General features: G+C 30.8%; 1 protein-coding gene across 1 annotated transcript in view; it reads left to right on the top strand.

Moving 5' to 3' along the window:
• Positions 1-14,182, top strand: part of LOC140435622 (inactivation-no-after-potential D protein-like) — a 162,155-nt gene that overhangs the window by 135,310 nt on the left and 12,663 nt on the right. The window contains exons 14-15 of the mRNA XM_072524360.1: positions 8,166-8,290; positions 13,308-13,463. Of these exons, the coding sequence (XP_072380461.1) occupies positions 8,166-8,290; positions 13,308-13,463 (281 nt within the window). The remainder of the gene's footprint in view (positions 1-8,165; positions 8,291-13,307; positions 13,464-14,182) is intronic.

Raw genomic sequence — 14,182 nt, 5'->3', positions numbered from 1 at the left:
TACTTATCTAACTTGATCCTGTCAAAGTTTGATGTCTCCGCCGGCAGCAGTTTTTTTCCCATTTCTTTACGGCGGAGGGAAAAATGTTGTCATGGCAACAATATGAAACATGTCACAAAGCAACAATACAAATGTTGCTAACAATTAAACATCATTTTTATTTATAGTAATATTAAAAGTACAATTAGTTAATGAGGCATTTTCAAAATTGAAACCGTGCAAAAATGTTCCCGACTCTTGATACGCATTGGTAATTGTTGATGATACTGATGGTCGAGAACAACTTTCAGCAATCATTCCCGATGTTGGCGGCTTGCGAAAACAATAAGCTGTCTTTAATAATTGCAAACAACTGTCAAACAACTGTAACCAGGGAGACGCAAATCCCACCGACGACTTAATTATTTTAATATCTAGACGACTTTGATAGTTCTCACAGTTAATTTCGAGTAAAAATAGCGTATGAATTGTACTATTTATGGTTGAAAATTGCTACGTTTGAAGAAAAAATAGTATACTTTATTCGGCAAAGAAGCGACTTTTCTTGACTTGCCCTCTATTACGCGCCTCACTTGGTTCGGCGCGTAATATCGGGCGCGTCAAGAAAAGTCATGCTTCTCCGCCTCATAAAGTAATATACTATTCAAGTTGTGAAACAATATGAAAAATGGGAAAGATAGGTTCATTTCTTCATTAAGACAGGGACTCTTCGTTAATATTTGATTTATTTTTGTTTTTCTCTTTAATACATACGTAAAAAGATATTTAGGTAATCTATTAATATAATTTGCATTTATTAAAAATGGCTTTTGTAAATCTTATTGATAGAATTCACAGATAGTTTATCTTTTTTGCTACTCATTTAAAAAACATTGTAAGACAGCGTTTGTTACGTAAAATAAATTTTAACTAGGATTGCGGTCTTTAATGTCAGGAATTTAGGTCGAAATTTTCGTGCTCAATAACTTTCATAGTTTTTGAGTAGAAAAACTATAATATTAAAAAAAAAAATCGGTTGCCTGTAAAGTCGGTTTTACGGGCGAAGATTTTACGTGACAACGTCTTTTTCTCGGTAGAATATTTATTGATATGAATATTATTAAATTGCACAATAGGAACAAGGAATTGAATGAAAATAAGAATTGCACAAATTTTAACTATAGAAATATATTTTGTTTACTAAAACATTGTACATGTAAACTTAAACTTAACTAATTTCCAACGCGCCTAATTCTCTAGTGCTGCGCGCGCAGCGGACCGATCATGTTTGAGTGGGAGAGAGACGCAAGGCATTCGCCGGTCGGGCGGGCCTCTCTCTCGTTCGGTGACTCATCGTAACAGACGTGAGCGGGCGTTACACTTTTTCATGAGTGACTCCGAGCCGCAACCTAATTTAAGACGTTGTCACGTCAAAATTAAATGTGACATATCGAAGAAGTTTACACTGATTTTTTAAGCGCCGTAAGTACTTTCCACACATAATCATATTTAGATTAAAAGTATATCTTGTATACAACAAGAACGTATTATTTAGTTACCAGTTAATTACAAAGCTGGTTTCAAATCTTATCGCTACCTAGCTAATTTTTTAAATACCAGACCAATCAGCTTATTAAAAAAAAAAAATAAGAGTCAGACGTAACTAAATTTACCTTCGAAATAAAAATGCTATTTAAAGGGGTCCATAAATTAGCTCCAATTAGCAAAGTATTACCTATTTTACCAATACAAAACAACAACAATTCCAAAACATCCAACCAAAGACCAAAGAATAATTTTTTTGTTAAAATGGACAAAATATCATTACAGTAGAAACCATTGTACAATCAAAAAATGTAATATTCTCGTCAAGAATGTCAAACGTAAAAATTTGTATCTAACTTTCAATTCAACAAAATAAAATTAAAATTGGAGAATACACTAATAGAGCACGTAAATTAATCACATCTGTCGTGCCACCAGTTTCTATAAACAACACTCCACTACCAGTTAATACCGTCGTTAAATACTTAGGAATCCATTTGGATAGCAAACTTAATTGGAGCATCCACATCTGGAAGAAACGCCTTCAACTCAGCTTAATCTACAGGAAAATGTATTGGTACATGAGTCGAAAATCAAATCTTAGCCTGGAGAACAAACTTCTAATATATAAATGAATTTTAAAACCGGTATGGCAATATGCAGCACAAATCTGGGGTACAGCAAGTAATACCAACATACAAAAACTTCAACGTTTTCAATCGAAAGTACTGCGCCAGATCTGTAATGCCTCTTGGTATATCACGAACCACAGATTACACCACGATTTACAGCTACCAACAGTTTGCGAAGCAATATCTGCTGTAAACTCTGTATACAAGAACAGACTATCATGCCATCCAAATCCGCTGGCCATGGATCTGCTCAACATTTCACACGTAAGAAGATTAAAACGACCAGACCTTTTGGACCTCTAGTAAATCAGGAAAAATAGAGCATAGTGTCATGGTGCGGTGAAATAACAAGTTTCTATTCTGGTGTTTTCTAAATATTTCCTTAATTTGTGTTTTTAGCCTTGTAATTCTCATATGTGTGTCAGTGATGTTTACCTGTATTAAACTCTGTTTGTTAAGTGAAAGTTTAAACTAATTGATTATCATAGATTATATTTATATTATATTTTACCTGGGTGCTCGCCACTGGGCAGCTTCCCACTATGTTATTGTACATAAAACATTGGATGTTAAAAAAAAAGAAAGCCTTTATACCAATCCTTCAACTAAACGATCTCACTCTGAAGTATCATATCAGACTGGCTCTAATCCTACAGAAACTCTACAACAGAATTTACGAAACCAAAACCAGTACAAATTAAAAAGTAAAAAGTTATTTAGGCAGTCAAAACTACTCCTGAAACAAGAATTTTTCCCCCAGAATTGATTGAAAATCCCCAATATCATATTTTATACATTCCATCACATACAGAATTTGCCTCTTCACTCACCTGAAGTAATTCAGAGATAGAAACTCCAAGCAAATAAAACAAGAGAAAGGCCCTGTAAAAGGTGGATAGACGATGTAGAGAAAGATCTTAAAACCATGAACATCAGGCAGTGATGATGGAAAGTATGCGACAGGGCAGAATGAAAGACCGTTGTTAAGCAGACCAAGACTCACAAGGGGTTGTAGCGCCATTCGAAGAAGACATGGGGATGTCTATCTACAGATACAAGAGGTGAAAATATGGAATATATATATATATATATATATATATATATTTATATTATATATAGAATATATATATATATATATATATATATATATATATATATATATATATATATATATATATATATATATATATATATAGTGTGTCAATTTTAAACTGACAATGGACTAATTCTCACAAACAAAAGCTGATATCGAAAAATGCTTGAAACCGTTTCTAGGATAGTAAGAGTGAACTAAAATGACAAAAGAGAACTCACCCCCTTCAACCTCCTAGGCCCCACCCATCAGAACCAAAAAAGTTTAAATTGCAAACCCCTACTTGTGATACATCATTGAAAAAACTATAAAAATGCTATCCACTGATATAAATAATTACTATACAGGATGGAGCAATTATTGTGAAATTTTGGCTTAAATAGAAAATTGAATGAGGTTTTTGTTGAACTACAAATTTGTTAAAAATGCCAATTAAGTAAATGTTCAAATTGGGTTCCGTTCCTTCACGAACTTTGGCAAATGTTGTTCTAGTAATAGCGTGACATGCTTGCGTAATTCATTCTCGCAATTCCCCGAGAATTAAGTGATGCAAGTTAAGTTTTATAAAAAAAAACACTTGAGGTAACCCCATAGAAAAAAGTCAGGTGGCGGTAATTCTGGTGACCTTGGTGGCTATTCAATAGGAACTCTCCTTCCAATCCATTTGTTCGGATAATTAGTATCCAACTAGTGCCTAACTAGAGCTGCATAGTAAGGAGGTGCTCCATGTTGTTGGAAGTGCAGCAAATCTTTGTCTAGAGCTAGGTTGCCTTAAAAAATTCCTTTGGTTCTCTAATTTACGCACAATTAAAGGTTCGATAGTGTTTTCCAGCATATCGAGATAAATGTCGCCGCTTAAATTGCCTGGTATGAATAAGGGGCCAATTATAGCATCGCCTAATATTTCTGCCCAAACATTCAGTTTTTCAGGATATTGAGTGTAACCTTCTCTGAATCGATGTGGGTTCGCATCACTCCAGTACAGACAGTTTTGCTTATTTACATTACCATTCAGCATAAAAGTATATTCAGCAGTGAAACAAATATTTTTTAACATTCTCGGTTCCACACGAATTCTTTCAGTCATGAGTTCACAAAACTCAATTCGTGGTTCTGGATCATCACCGACTTTCTAACCGACTTATGTAAAAGTCCTGTCATTACAGATACTTGACGTGTTAATGCAGTAGGCTCTATTGCAAAATTTCCAAGGATCTCAAATATGGATGCTTCATTCAGTAATCGTGGGGCATCCCTTTTTTTATTTTGCACTGATCCCGTTTCTCTAAACTTTTCAACTAAATCGCGGACGTACACGTGACTTATATTTTTGTCCGGATGCCTTTCATGAAATATTTGAGCTGTTCGTGAATCTGTGAAATCATTACATATGCAAGATAATGAGTAAGAGAGAGACAGAAGATATATTTTCTCTCTCTTCCTCTCTCGAATATAAAAATGTTCCTTTTGTATATATAATTTAATATTATATATATTATATTAAGATATATATATATATATATATATATATATATATATATATATATATATATATATATATATATATACCTACATATAATATTATACTATACATATAATAAAATATTTATTATTATTATTTATGTGATATGTTTTGTATTATTTATTAAATGTTCATAATTATATTATTCTCTTGTATTTCAAAATAATAATCTCAATAAATCACTGTATGATCCAGAACTGTCAATTTTGAAATACATTTGTGTTATGTCCTCGGTAGTGTAGTAGTCAGTATCCCCGCCTGTCACGCGGGAAACCGGGGTTCGATTCCCAGTCGGGGAGGACTTTTTTGTTAATATTATTACATTATTGTCATTTTTAAATACTTATGGATATTGCATTTTAATTTGTATTGTATTATTATATGGAATTATGTTGCACTGTATTATAGTGTATTTTTTATGTATATTATTGACATTGTTAAATACTTATTAATATGGCAGTTTAATTTATATTGTATTATTTTAGGTCTAAATTTTGGTATTTTAAATATCATTTTACCGTTTTCTAAAATTAAATTAGAAGACTTTTCTAACAACGAAAAACAAACTTGTACTAAATATAAGCAAAATCCTAGCTCGTATATGGAACTTGCTTTGCTAAAAGACAGTTCAAATCGAGAAAAGCATATCTACAATAATACTAATAACATTTTATGCCCAAATAGAAATGCTGAACAAGATGAAAAGACAATTGTATTATTATATTAATTACAAAATAAACAATTAATTTTACTGCAGAGTATGTGTAAAATAAATTTGCATTCAACTCCTTTCATACATATATGAAAATAAAAATATACATTTTCATCAAAATATTGATTCAATCCTTCATTGTTAAGTAAGTTGTTATTAATTCTGTTTCTCTTTCTGATATGTCTTACCTATAGAATTACATATGTAATGATTGTGCAGATTGACTCCCAAATAAATTTGTAACGGCGAATGCGTGTATAGAAGTGTAACTTCCACTGGCAGTCCCACTGGACTGCCACACCCGTTTTTTTTATAGCATTTTCAATTATGTATCACAAGTAGTAGGGGTTTGCAATTTAAACTTTTTTGGTTGTGGTGGGTGAGGCCTAGGGTGTTGATGGGGGTGAGTTCTTTTTCATGTCATTTTAGTTCACCCTTACTATCCTAGAAAAGATTTCAAGCATTTTTCGATATCAACTTTTGTTCGTGAGAAATAGCCATTGTAAGTTTTAAAATTGGCACACTGTATAATATGTCGAGGACTGCGGTCTGAAGCTTAAATTAAATCGAAACTATTTATTTCTGGAGTACGATATTTTGTTGATTCTTCTATTTTTTTAACTTTATCAGGAACATACCACAAAATCACCGAACAATTAGATACACACATATCATTCACAATATTATAACTTATGCTGTATTTTATTTTATGAAAAACTTGTAAGGGACACATATTATATGTTCTACGAACGTAAAAAGCAGTGGCGCACCGAGGGGGGGGGTTTTGGGGGTTAAACCCCCCCCCCCCAGGACCCTATTCCGACACTGTTACTTACACATTTTAAGGACTCAAAATGGAGGTAACATCATAAAAAAAATTTTGGTGACCAACCAAAACCCCCCCCAGAGGCAAATTCTAGGTGTGCTACTGGTAAAAAGCGGCACTGATTTGATATGTGGCATTAGGGCTAACGAGTTTTGTCATCGAACCAAATGCCAGATACTTTTAGTTTATCAGAATTTTAAAATAAAACAATAGTTGGCACTTAACTTGCACGTGTCTGTCTTATAATTAATTGACTTTTTGTTTTTTTGTTAATGTGGTATATTTCGAGAAATAAACTTTCTTTTATAGTTGTTTTATATACTCAAGATCTTGATATCTGATAAATTAAATAAGTGACCTGTTGCGTTGGAATGGTGTCCTACTGCACAAAAATTTTTCTTAGAAATGCCACTCACCAGCTTAATTTAATTATATTGGTAGTTAAGCCGTTTACGTAGGGTAATATATATATATATTATATATATATATATATATATATATATATATATATATATATATATATATATATATATATATATAAACTCTTAAATATTGGGGAATTGCAGATTTCCCCAATATTTAAGAGTTTACTATATATATATATATATATATATATATATATATATATATATATATATATATATATAAATATATATATATATATATATATATTGTTTTGATTCTACTTCTTTCTTTATGTATTTGTTTATAAAAAATTAGACTTATATTTATTTTAATTAATGACACAAACTTTTTTTTGAGCTAGCCTAAATTGGTAAATAATCTCAGGGTTTTCCGTCATTCAATCACAGAAATGCAAAACCGATACTCAGAGGAAGCTCATGGATAAATAAAATTCAAAAATAAAATATAACTGTATGTATATTAAAAAAAATATTTCTACCAAAGAAATAAACACAAAATTTATTGACAGCATAAATTGCACAAAACAAACAATCTATGAAAAGAGTAAGTAACTAAATATAAAAAAGGCATATAAAGAATATAATCTTATATATAAATACAGAAGTCCTCGCAACGAAGAATATTATTAAAAAGAAATATAGAGTATCTGAATATCATTGAACAATTTTTATTTATGATGTCGGATATTATTTTGTAAGTACTTACAATTAAGTTGTACTTGTTACTTTTACGGATGCCTACCAGGCCTATGGTTAACTAAGACCGACACTTTTTTACTTTTTTTCTTAAACACAAACTGCTTCTTTCAGCTATCGGGAATCAACTCTCCACACTGTCTCCACACTTACTGTCATTTTCTTTCATTCCAAAAACTCTCTTGGCTTAACACCCACTTTCATCAATAACTTTCCTACCTTTTCATTGGTCAAAACAAATGTGCCTCTTTCTTCATTTCAACGTCTTTAGTCGTAAGTACTTTAACATTTTCTAGGAACTCCAGATTCCCGATCTCTTTCAAATAACCTTTTTCGTTAATCTTAGGTTTAAACACAAATTGTTCTTAAATGCACCTAAAAACCAATAAACAATTTCATGAATATTATCGATTAGATTACAAATATGTTAACAAAGACAACTTTAAACTGGGTTAAACCAATATCTATGTAAACAGTAGACAGACAAATAGGTTATTTTTTTAAAACAAATAGTTTCTTAAAAAAATACTTTAAAGTATTACAAAATGACAAATTTTATGTATACAATAGACAGACTTTTTTTCTTCTTCTCTGCCTTTATTTATCTACAATAATATATATATTTATGTTCTAAATGAAGGTATTTTTGGATGCCTATTGTAGTAGTTTGTTTAGTAGTGCTATGTAATAATAAAAAATATAGTACTAGTAATTGTTTTCCTATAAATATTGTAGATCCAGCTGCAGATCCTTTACTTGCTACAATATCTGAAGGTAAAGAAGTTACGATAGAACTTGTGACAGAAAATCAACTGTTGGGAATTTTCTTTGTGGGAAAAGGAGATAATTATACTAGTGGAGTAAGTAAATTTAGTACATAATACTATTGTAGTGACACTTCACCTGTCTTCAAAGGAATTTTAAATAAATCCTTGTTTTAAAAATAATTTGTTTACATACACATAGTTTTCACGGCAGATGGCTTACATAATTTAAAACTGTAATTTACGGACAACTTACGCACGATTAATAAAATCATTGTTTTCATTGCCCGTTAATGTCGTAGGTATGTTAACCTACGATAACATATTGTAAATATTAAATGCAGCTGACTGTCAATAAACGTTCTTTGAAGCAAATGTGTTAAATTTGTCCCCGAGAAATGTGAAAGGTAGGAGTTCCACCGGCTCCCAAGATCACACTATTAAATTAAAGTTTAAATAGTTTTTAATGTTTTATAAGTAATACAGTAAGTCATCCTAACGCTTTCATCCAACTTGATTATAGTTATATTATATAAACATTACTGTGTAAAAATGAATTTTAGTAGAAAATTGTACCTACTTTAAAAGCTCGGTAGCTTTCACCACCTTGCGAGTTACCTTTAACACCGACTATTCCGTCGACTAGAGATGAAAGTCAAGTGTTATCTAGAAGTAGCTGACCTGTGTAAAATTCCAAATCTTTATTATTATACTAGTGATTTTGACTGTCGCATGCGACAGGAGATTTCAATCAATTGCCATCTTCAGTCACTCCATATAACCGCCATATAAACGGCGCGTGGCACTTAAAGAGTGCCGACACAAGTGAATACTTCCCATAGTCCGTAATTACTATGTGTGTTAATGAAATTTTACGTTTGCATATAACTGAATTGTTAATTCGGAATAATTTTAAAATTCTTCACATTTAAAATAGAGGCCTTAAGCTATCTTTGTTAGAATCTATGGAAATCAACAAATTAAAAAACACAGAATAATTTTGAATGACCAACTTGAGACAAACAGTTCTCCCCTCCTCAACCTATATCATTAGAGTCTATAAAGTGTAAACGCATGCCAAAAATAGATCACTTGAGAAAGGCAATCAGCCGAAACAGCTGTAGTGATAAGAGTTTAAAATAAATTTTGGAAATTTTGAAAACAATGTTTTCAGTGTTTTATGGTTACATAAAATGAATTTTCATCAAGTAAGAAACGAATCCGCCAATTATCTTCTTCTTTGTCTATCCCATTTCACTACATCTTGTAAATCGAATTACTCCCTAATGATTTTGTGTCCTTTTGGTTTTCCCTGATATTGGTCTTAGTATCTTTATGTATGGATACACGACGTCAAAAGAATCGCCTGGAATTAACTATAAGAAGCTCAAGACCTACAGAATTGGAAGAAATTAGGGGAGGCTTATATTCAAATTTGGACGCAGAAGGCTTTGTGATGATGATGATGATCTTTATGTAATTACCATACTTTTTGTTTTATTGTTGTCTGACCGTGATTCTATTCCATACATGATTACGGGTCTGCTATATGTTTTACATATTTTAACTTTGCTGTCCGTTCGCATGTGTGGGTTGTTGCAGACAACATCTTTTTAACATCTAGATATGGCTGCGGCCTTATTTATCTGCCCTCTTAGGTTAGCTTAGGGTAGGATTGACTGGATTATGGTAACTGGATTAATCTACGCCGAGGTATTTGAATTGGTTAAGGTGTTCTGTAAGTTTGTTTTACAACACGAGCTTATATCTAATAATTTATTTTTAGCTGTAGTAATGCTCTTTGTTTTTGTGTGAATATGTTCATGTAAAGCTGATTTCATGCTTGGTAGGAGCTATAAAGTTGTCTTTGAAGGTTGTCCTTATTTTCATCCATAACTACGCGACTAAAGGTTTCTGCCGTTTCGAGACAGTTTTTGAAAACGATTTATTTCAATACAAATTAAAAACTTCGTATTGCAAGAATGAAATTATTTATTTGACTTGTAGTCCAGTCGTCAGAGATGTGAGCCCTAAACATCATACGAGCAAGCTGAATTTTGGTGAGAATATCAATTTTGGAACCCCAGAAAAGATGCAAAAAAAAGTCTACCACACTTCGTTTTTTAGTCATATTTCAAATGCCTCAACAAACATGAGGCATTTGAAATATGACTTAAAATGCAGAATTTAAACTTTTACATTACAAACGCATCTTCCGAGAAATGCCTCCAAGAGGACGGTTTGGGGTGTAAAGTGAAATGTAAGAGTATAGTGTAAATGAAAAAGAGCAGTTTTAAACGTTTTGTGTCGTTTTTAATGTGAATGTTAAAATTTAGCATTTTTTAAACATATTTCAAATGCCTCACAATTGTTGCTAAACTCAAAACTAAAATTTCATGCTGGAGGTTTTAAAGATTAGGCTCTAGTAATTGAAACTCCATAGTGGTCGATCAATGAAAGGGATAATTTGTATTGATCTCATGAGAATCATAGAAAATGGCAAAAATCGCGCCATGGTTATTTATTTAACATTAAAACGTATCTAAATTTTTTTCGATAGGATACTTTCGATAGGAATGCATCCGATCGAATTTATCACCGTTTACAATAACATGTGCGTTGTCAGGTGTACGATAATTATCGTTTTATACGATAATTTTACCTTTATCCACAAAAAACATTGGTACGTATTCGTATACCATAATAGTAAATTATACGATAATTTCAGTTGATGCTATGATCATCCTCTTTAAGATCTTATCTCGAGTTTTCAATGTAACATATGTACAAACGTTGGAATGAAAAAACATTTCTCGGTCGGTCGCTAAACATCAACATATTAACGCAAAGCAAGCAAAATAAAATAAGAATTAATGAATAAATTGAAATGGAAACTTTTTTACCTATTCTTGGAATGTGTTTTACCAACATTTGTGGAATTAAATAAATTGAATTAAACTAAATAAATTGTTCCAAAACAATAAAGTAATTATGACAAATTTGCACAGCCAAATCATTTCAATGTATAAAGATATATTACTTACTTACATGGACCCACAATATGTAAGACAAATTAATGTTGAAACAATTGTTCCTTAAGATATTACAAAATTTATTGACATTAACAACAAGTACCTATAGTATTTTTCATATAAAAATTCGTGCACGTCATTCAAGATTTACGACGTCAGAACCCCACAGCGTTGCCAAAACATCAGAATAGTTAGTAAGTGAGGAATTTTTAAAATGTCAACTATTTGTCAAACTATTATATTAACAGTAAATACACTTAGTTTTAAGAATACTGCAACAACGCTGCAACACACTAAAATCCATAGGAAATCATTTTAATACAAAATTATACATTCTAAAATTTAAACTTACCACTTTTAGAGCATTAATAGTATAAATATCCCGCCATTATTTCTTGTTCAAAATAATCTATCTTATATGAAAGCTTATCAGCTTTCTACAGACTATTTAGTTGTTTTGGCATAGCACAATCACAATACACAACAATAATTAGTTTTTAAAGCTATTAATCTAAATTTAATATGTATTTATAAATACAACCTATTAATATATAATATATTATGATCAAATTGTGTAAGAAATCATAACATAAACAAAATTCTTACTCTAAAAAAGCGGCAACCCTTTAAAACAATTTTGCCACACGCTGAACTGTCAAAAAAATTTGAAGTATTCCTGTATCAGTTGCGTACAATTGTCTAATATATTTAATTAAAATTATTATTTTGTGGAATATTAGACTTAAAGAGTTATTTTATAAAATTTATATTATTAATAATAACAAATGTTTTTGGTTATTTAATCAATATAATTCTAAAATTCCCAATATAATGATAATTACATTTTTCTGATTATTATACCATGTTGACGCCTATGAAAAATCGAGCAGTTCCGTATGGGTTTCGTATTATTAGCTGTGTTAGGAAAATTTGAACTCTCAAGGTTGACGTTCTGGAAATTTTAAATATAAGTCACTTTATATAAATTGTGACGTGCGCGCATTTTTATATGAAAAATACTATATCTAGGAATTGGGGTGACGCAAAATAAGAATGATGAATTGAAACAGGATTTTTACTAAAAAAACAGGCGTTCCTTAATTAAAGCTCATATGAAAGTAAAAAAAATATTTTGCAGATCCAGTCATAGGAAAAATTCATCTTTTAAATAAAAGTAGCTTTAACAGTTGCCAAAGTCTTTTACCACTAACGTCAAAATTATCCCGAATTTGTAATTCTCAAGACTTACAAATGGTACAAAACATCAATGAGGAATGGAGGAAACTTCGACAATACCAGGATGTTACAATAGAATTCTAAAATCTTGATGAATTCTGTTTTAAAGTAGATCAAATAAAACATTTTGACGGTAATCCTCTATTTGCTAATTTGAGTGACTTTGCATCGTCTATATTACCTTTGCGTCATTCAAATGCAAGTTGTGAAAGACAATTTTCAAAAATTTAAATTTTTACAGATGAAATGCCGGAACCACTTGGTAACAGACATTTTATATGGCATTATTCATTCATCTCAATCAGTGTATCTTCAAAAGGCTTGTATTTTTTACACCTTCAGAAATAATGGCTAAAAGTATGAATACAACCAATTTATACAATAAACAAGCTGATGGTAAACTGCAAGAAGTTCATATTAACTAAATAATGAATATTTTTTACTTTAGGTTTTTTCCTTTTACAAAAAATTAAATATATTATTTTTAATTCAGTGTTCCTAAAATTCACCGTTGTTAAATCACCAGATGTTAGTCACCATTCCCTAAATCACGTTAACCGAGAATATTATTATATTTATTCTATAAACACGTTTTGTGCTACGGTGATTCTGAAATTGGTATCTGATATATCTGGTCAACGGTCACTTAGAAGATATTTTCTTACTAAGAAAGAGTAAGAGAGTTTATCATTAGAATTAAATACGTATTGACACAAGTAGTTCTACACAAAAAGAATTGTTTAGTCTAAGAAATGCAAAATCGTAACACGACAACTGTTTTATTAATTAATTCAATAATTTAAATGTGTAAAATATAATAAAATGCGTTCGAATTTATGTTTTAGTATGGAGTGATCCTAATTGAAATATACCAAAAAGGTTTAGCCGAAAAAGACCAAAGATTGCAACCAGGAGATATGATAATGGAAGTTAATGGTATATCTTTACGCGAGGTAACTTTTACAACAGCATCACAAGCTTTACGTGAAACAGGACCTAAGGTAAATCATAGGTATTTTAACAAGTTTTGCTTTTATTTTGGATAACCGCGACTATGATAACGTCATTCGAAAGAGCTTAAGGCTGTACTTAAGTCTTAAAATTTCTCGAGTCTGCAAATTTGAGTAGTAAGTTTGGTCCTTCTCGATGAAATACTGTATTCGGTTTTTGGATTCTTGCACTTCTGATTATGTGTTTTAGAGCTAAGTTGAAGAGTTGTGCTGAAAGTGAATCTCCCTGTTTTAGTCTATTGTTTATTTCAAAATGTCTCCGAGTATTGTTGTCCAACTTCCACCGTACATCGTAACCGTTCCATACACATCCGTATCACCCTGACTAGTTTTTTTTGGAAAGCCAAAGTAACAGTAACATTTTTAAGTTTAGTTGCAATTTCAGTATTATCATGGTATTTAACGTTGTTGTTTATGCCACGAATCTTACATTCGTACCTTGATAAAGGTGGCAAAAAAACCACCGAAAGCTTGGATTCAGAATAAATAGCAAAGCTCTATTTTTTATTGACTACCACACCCAAAAAGAAAAAAGTATTTACACATATTTTTTCCAAACTAGTCAAAAAACTTTGGACTACTTTTATATATATATATATATATATATATATATATATAAATATATATATATATATATATATATATATATATATATATAAATATATATATATATATATATATAAATATATATATATATATATATATATATA

Source organism: Diabrotica undecimpunctata, chromosome 3, assembly GCF_040954645.1.
Source record: "Diabrotica undecimpunctata isolate CICGRU chromosome 3, icDiaUnde3, whole genome shotgun sequence".
Lineage (NCBI taxonomy): Eukaryota > Metazoa > Arthropoda > Insecta > Coleoptera > Chrysomelidae > Diabrotica > Diabrotica undecimpunctata.
The sequence above is the reverse complement of the archived record's forward strand: the minus strand, read 5'-3'. Positions and strand labels throughout refer to the sequence as shown.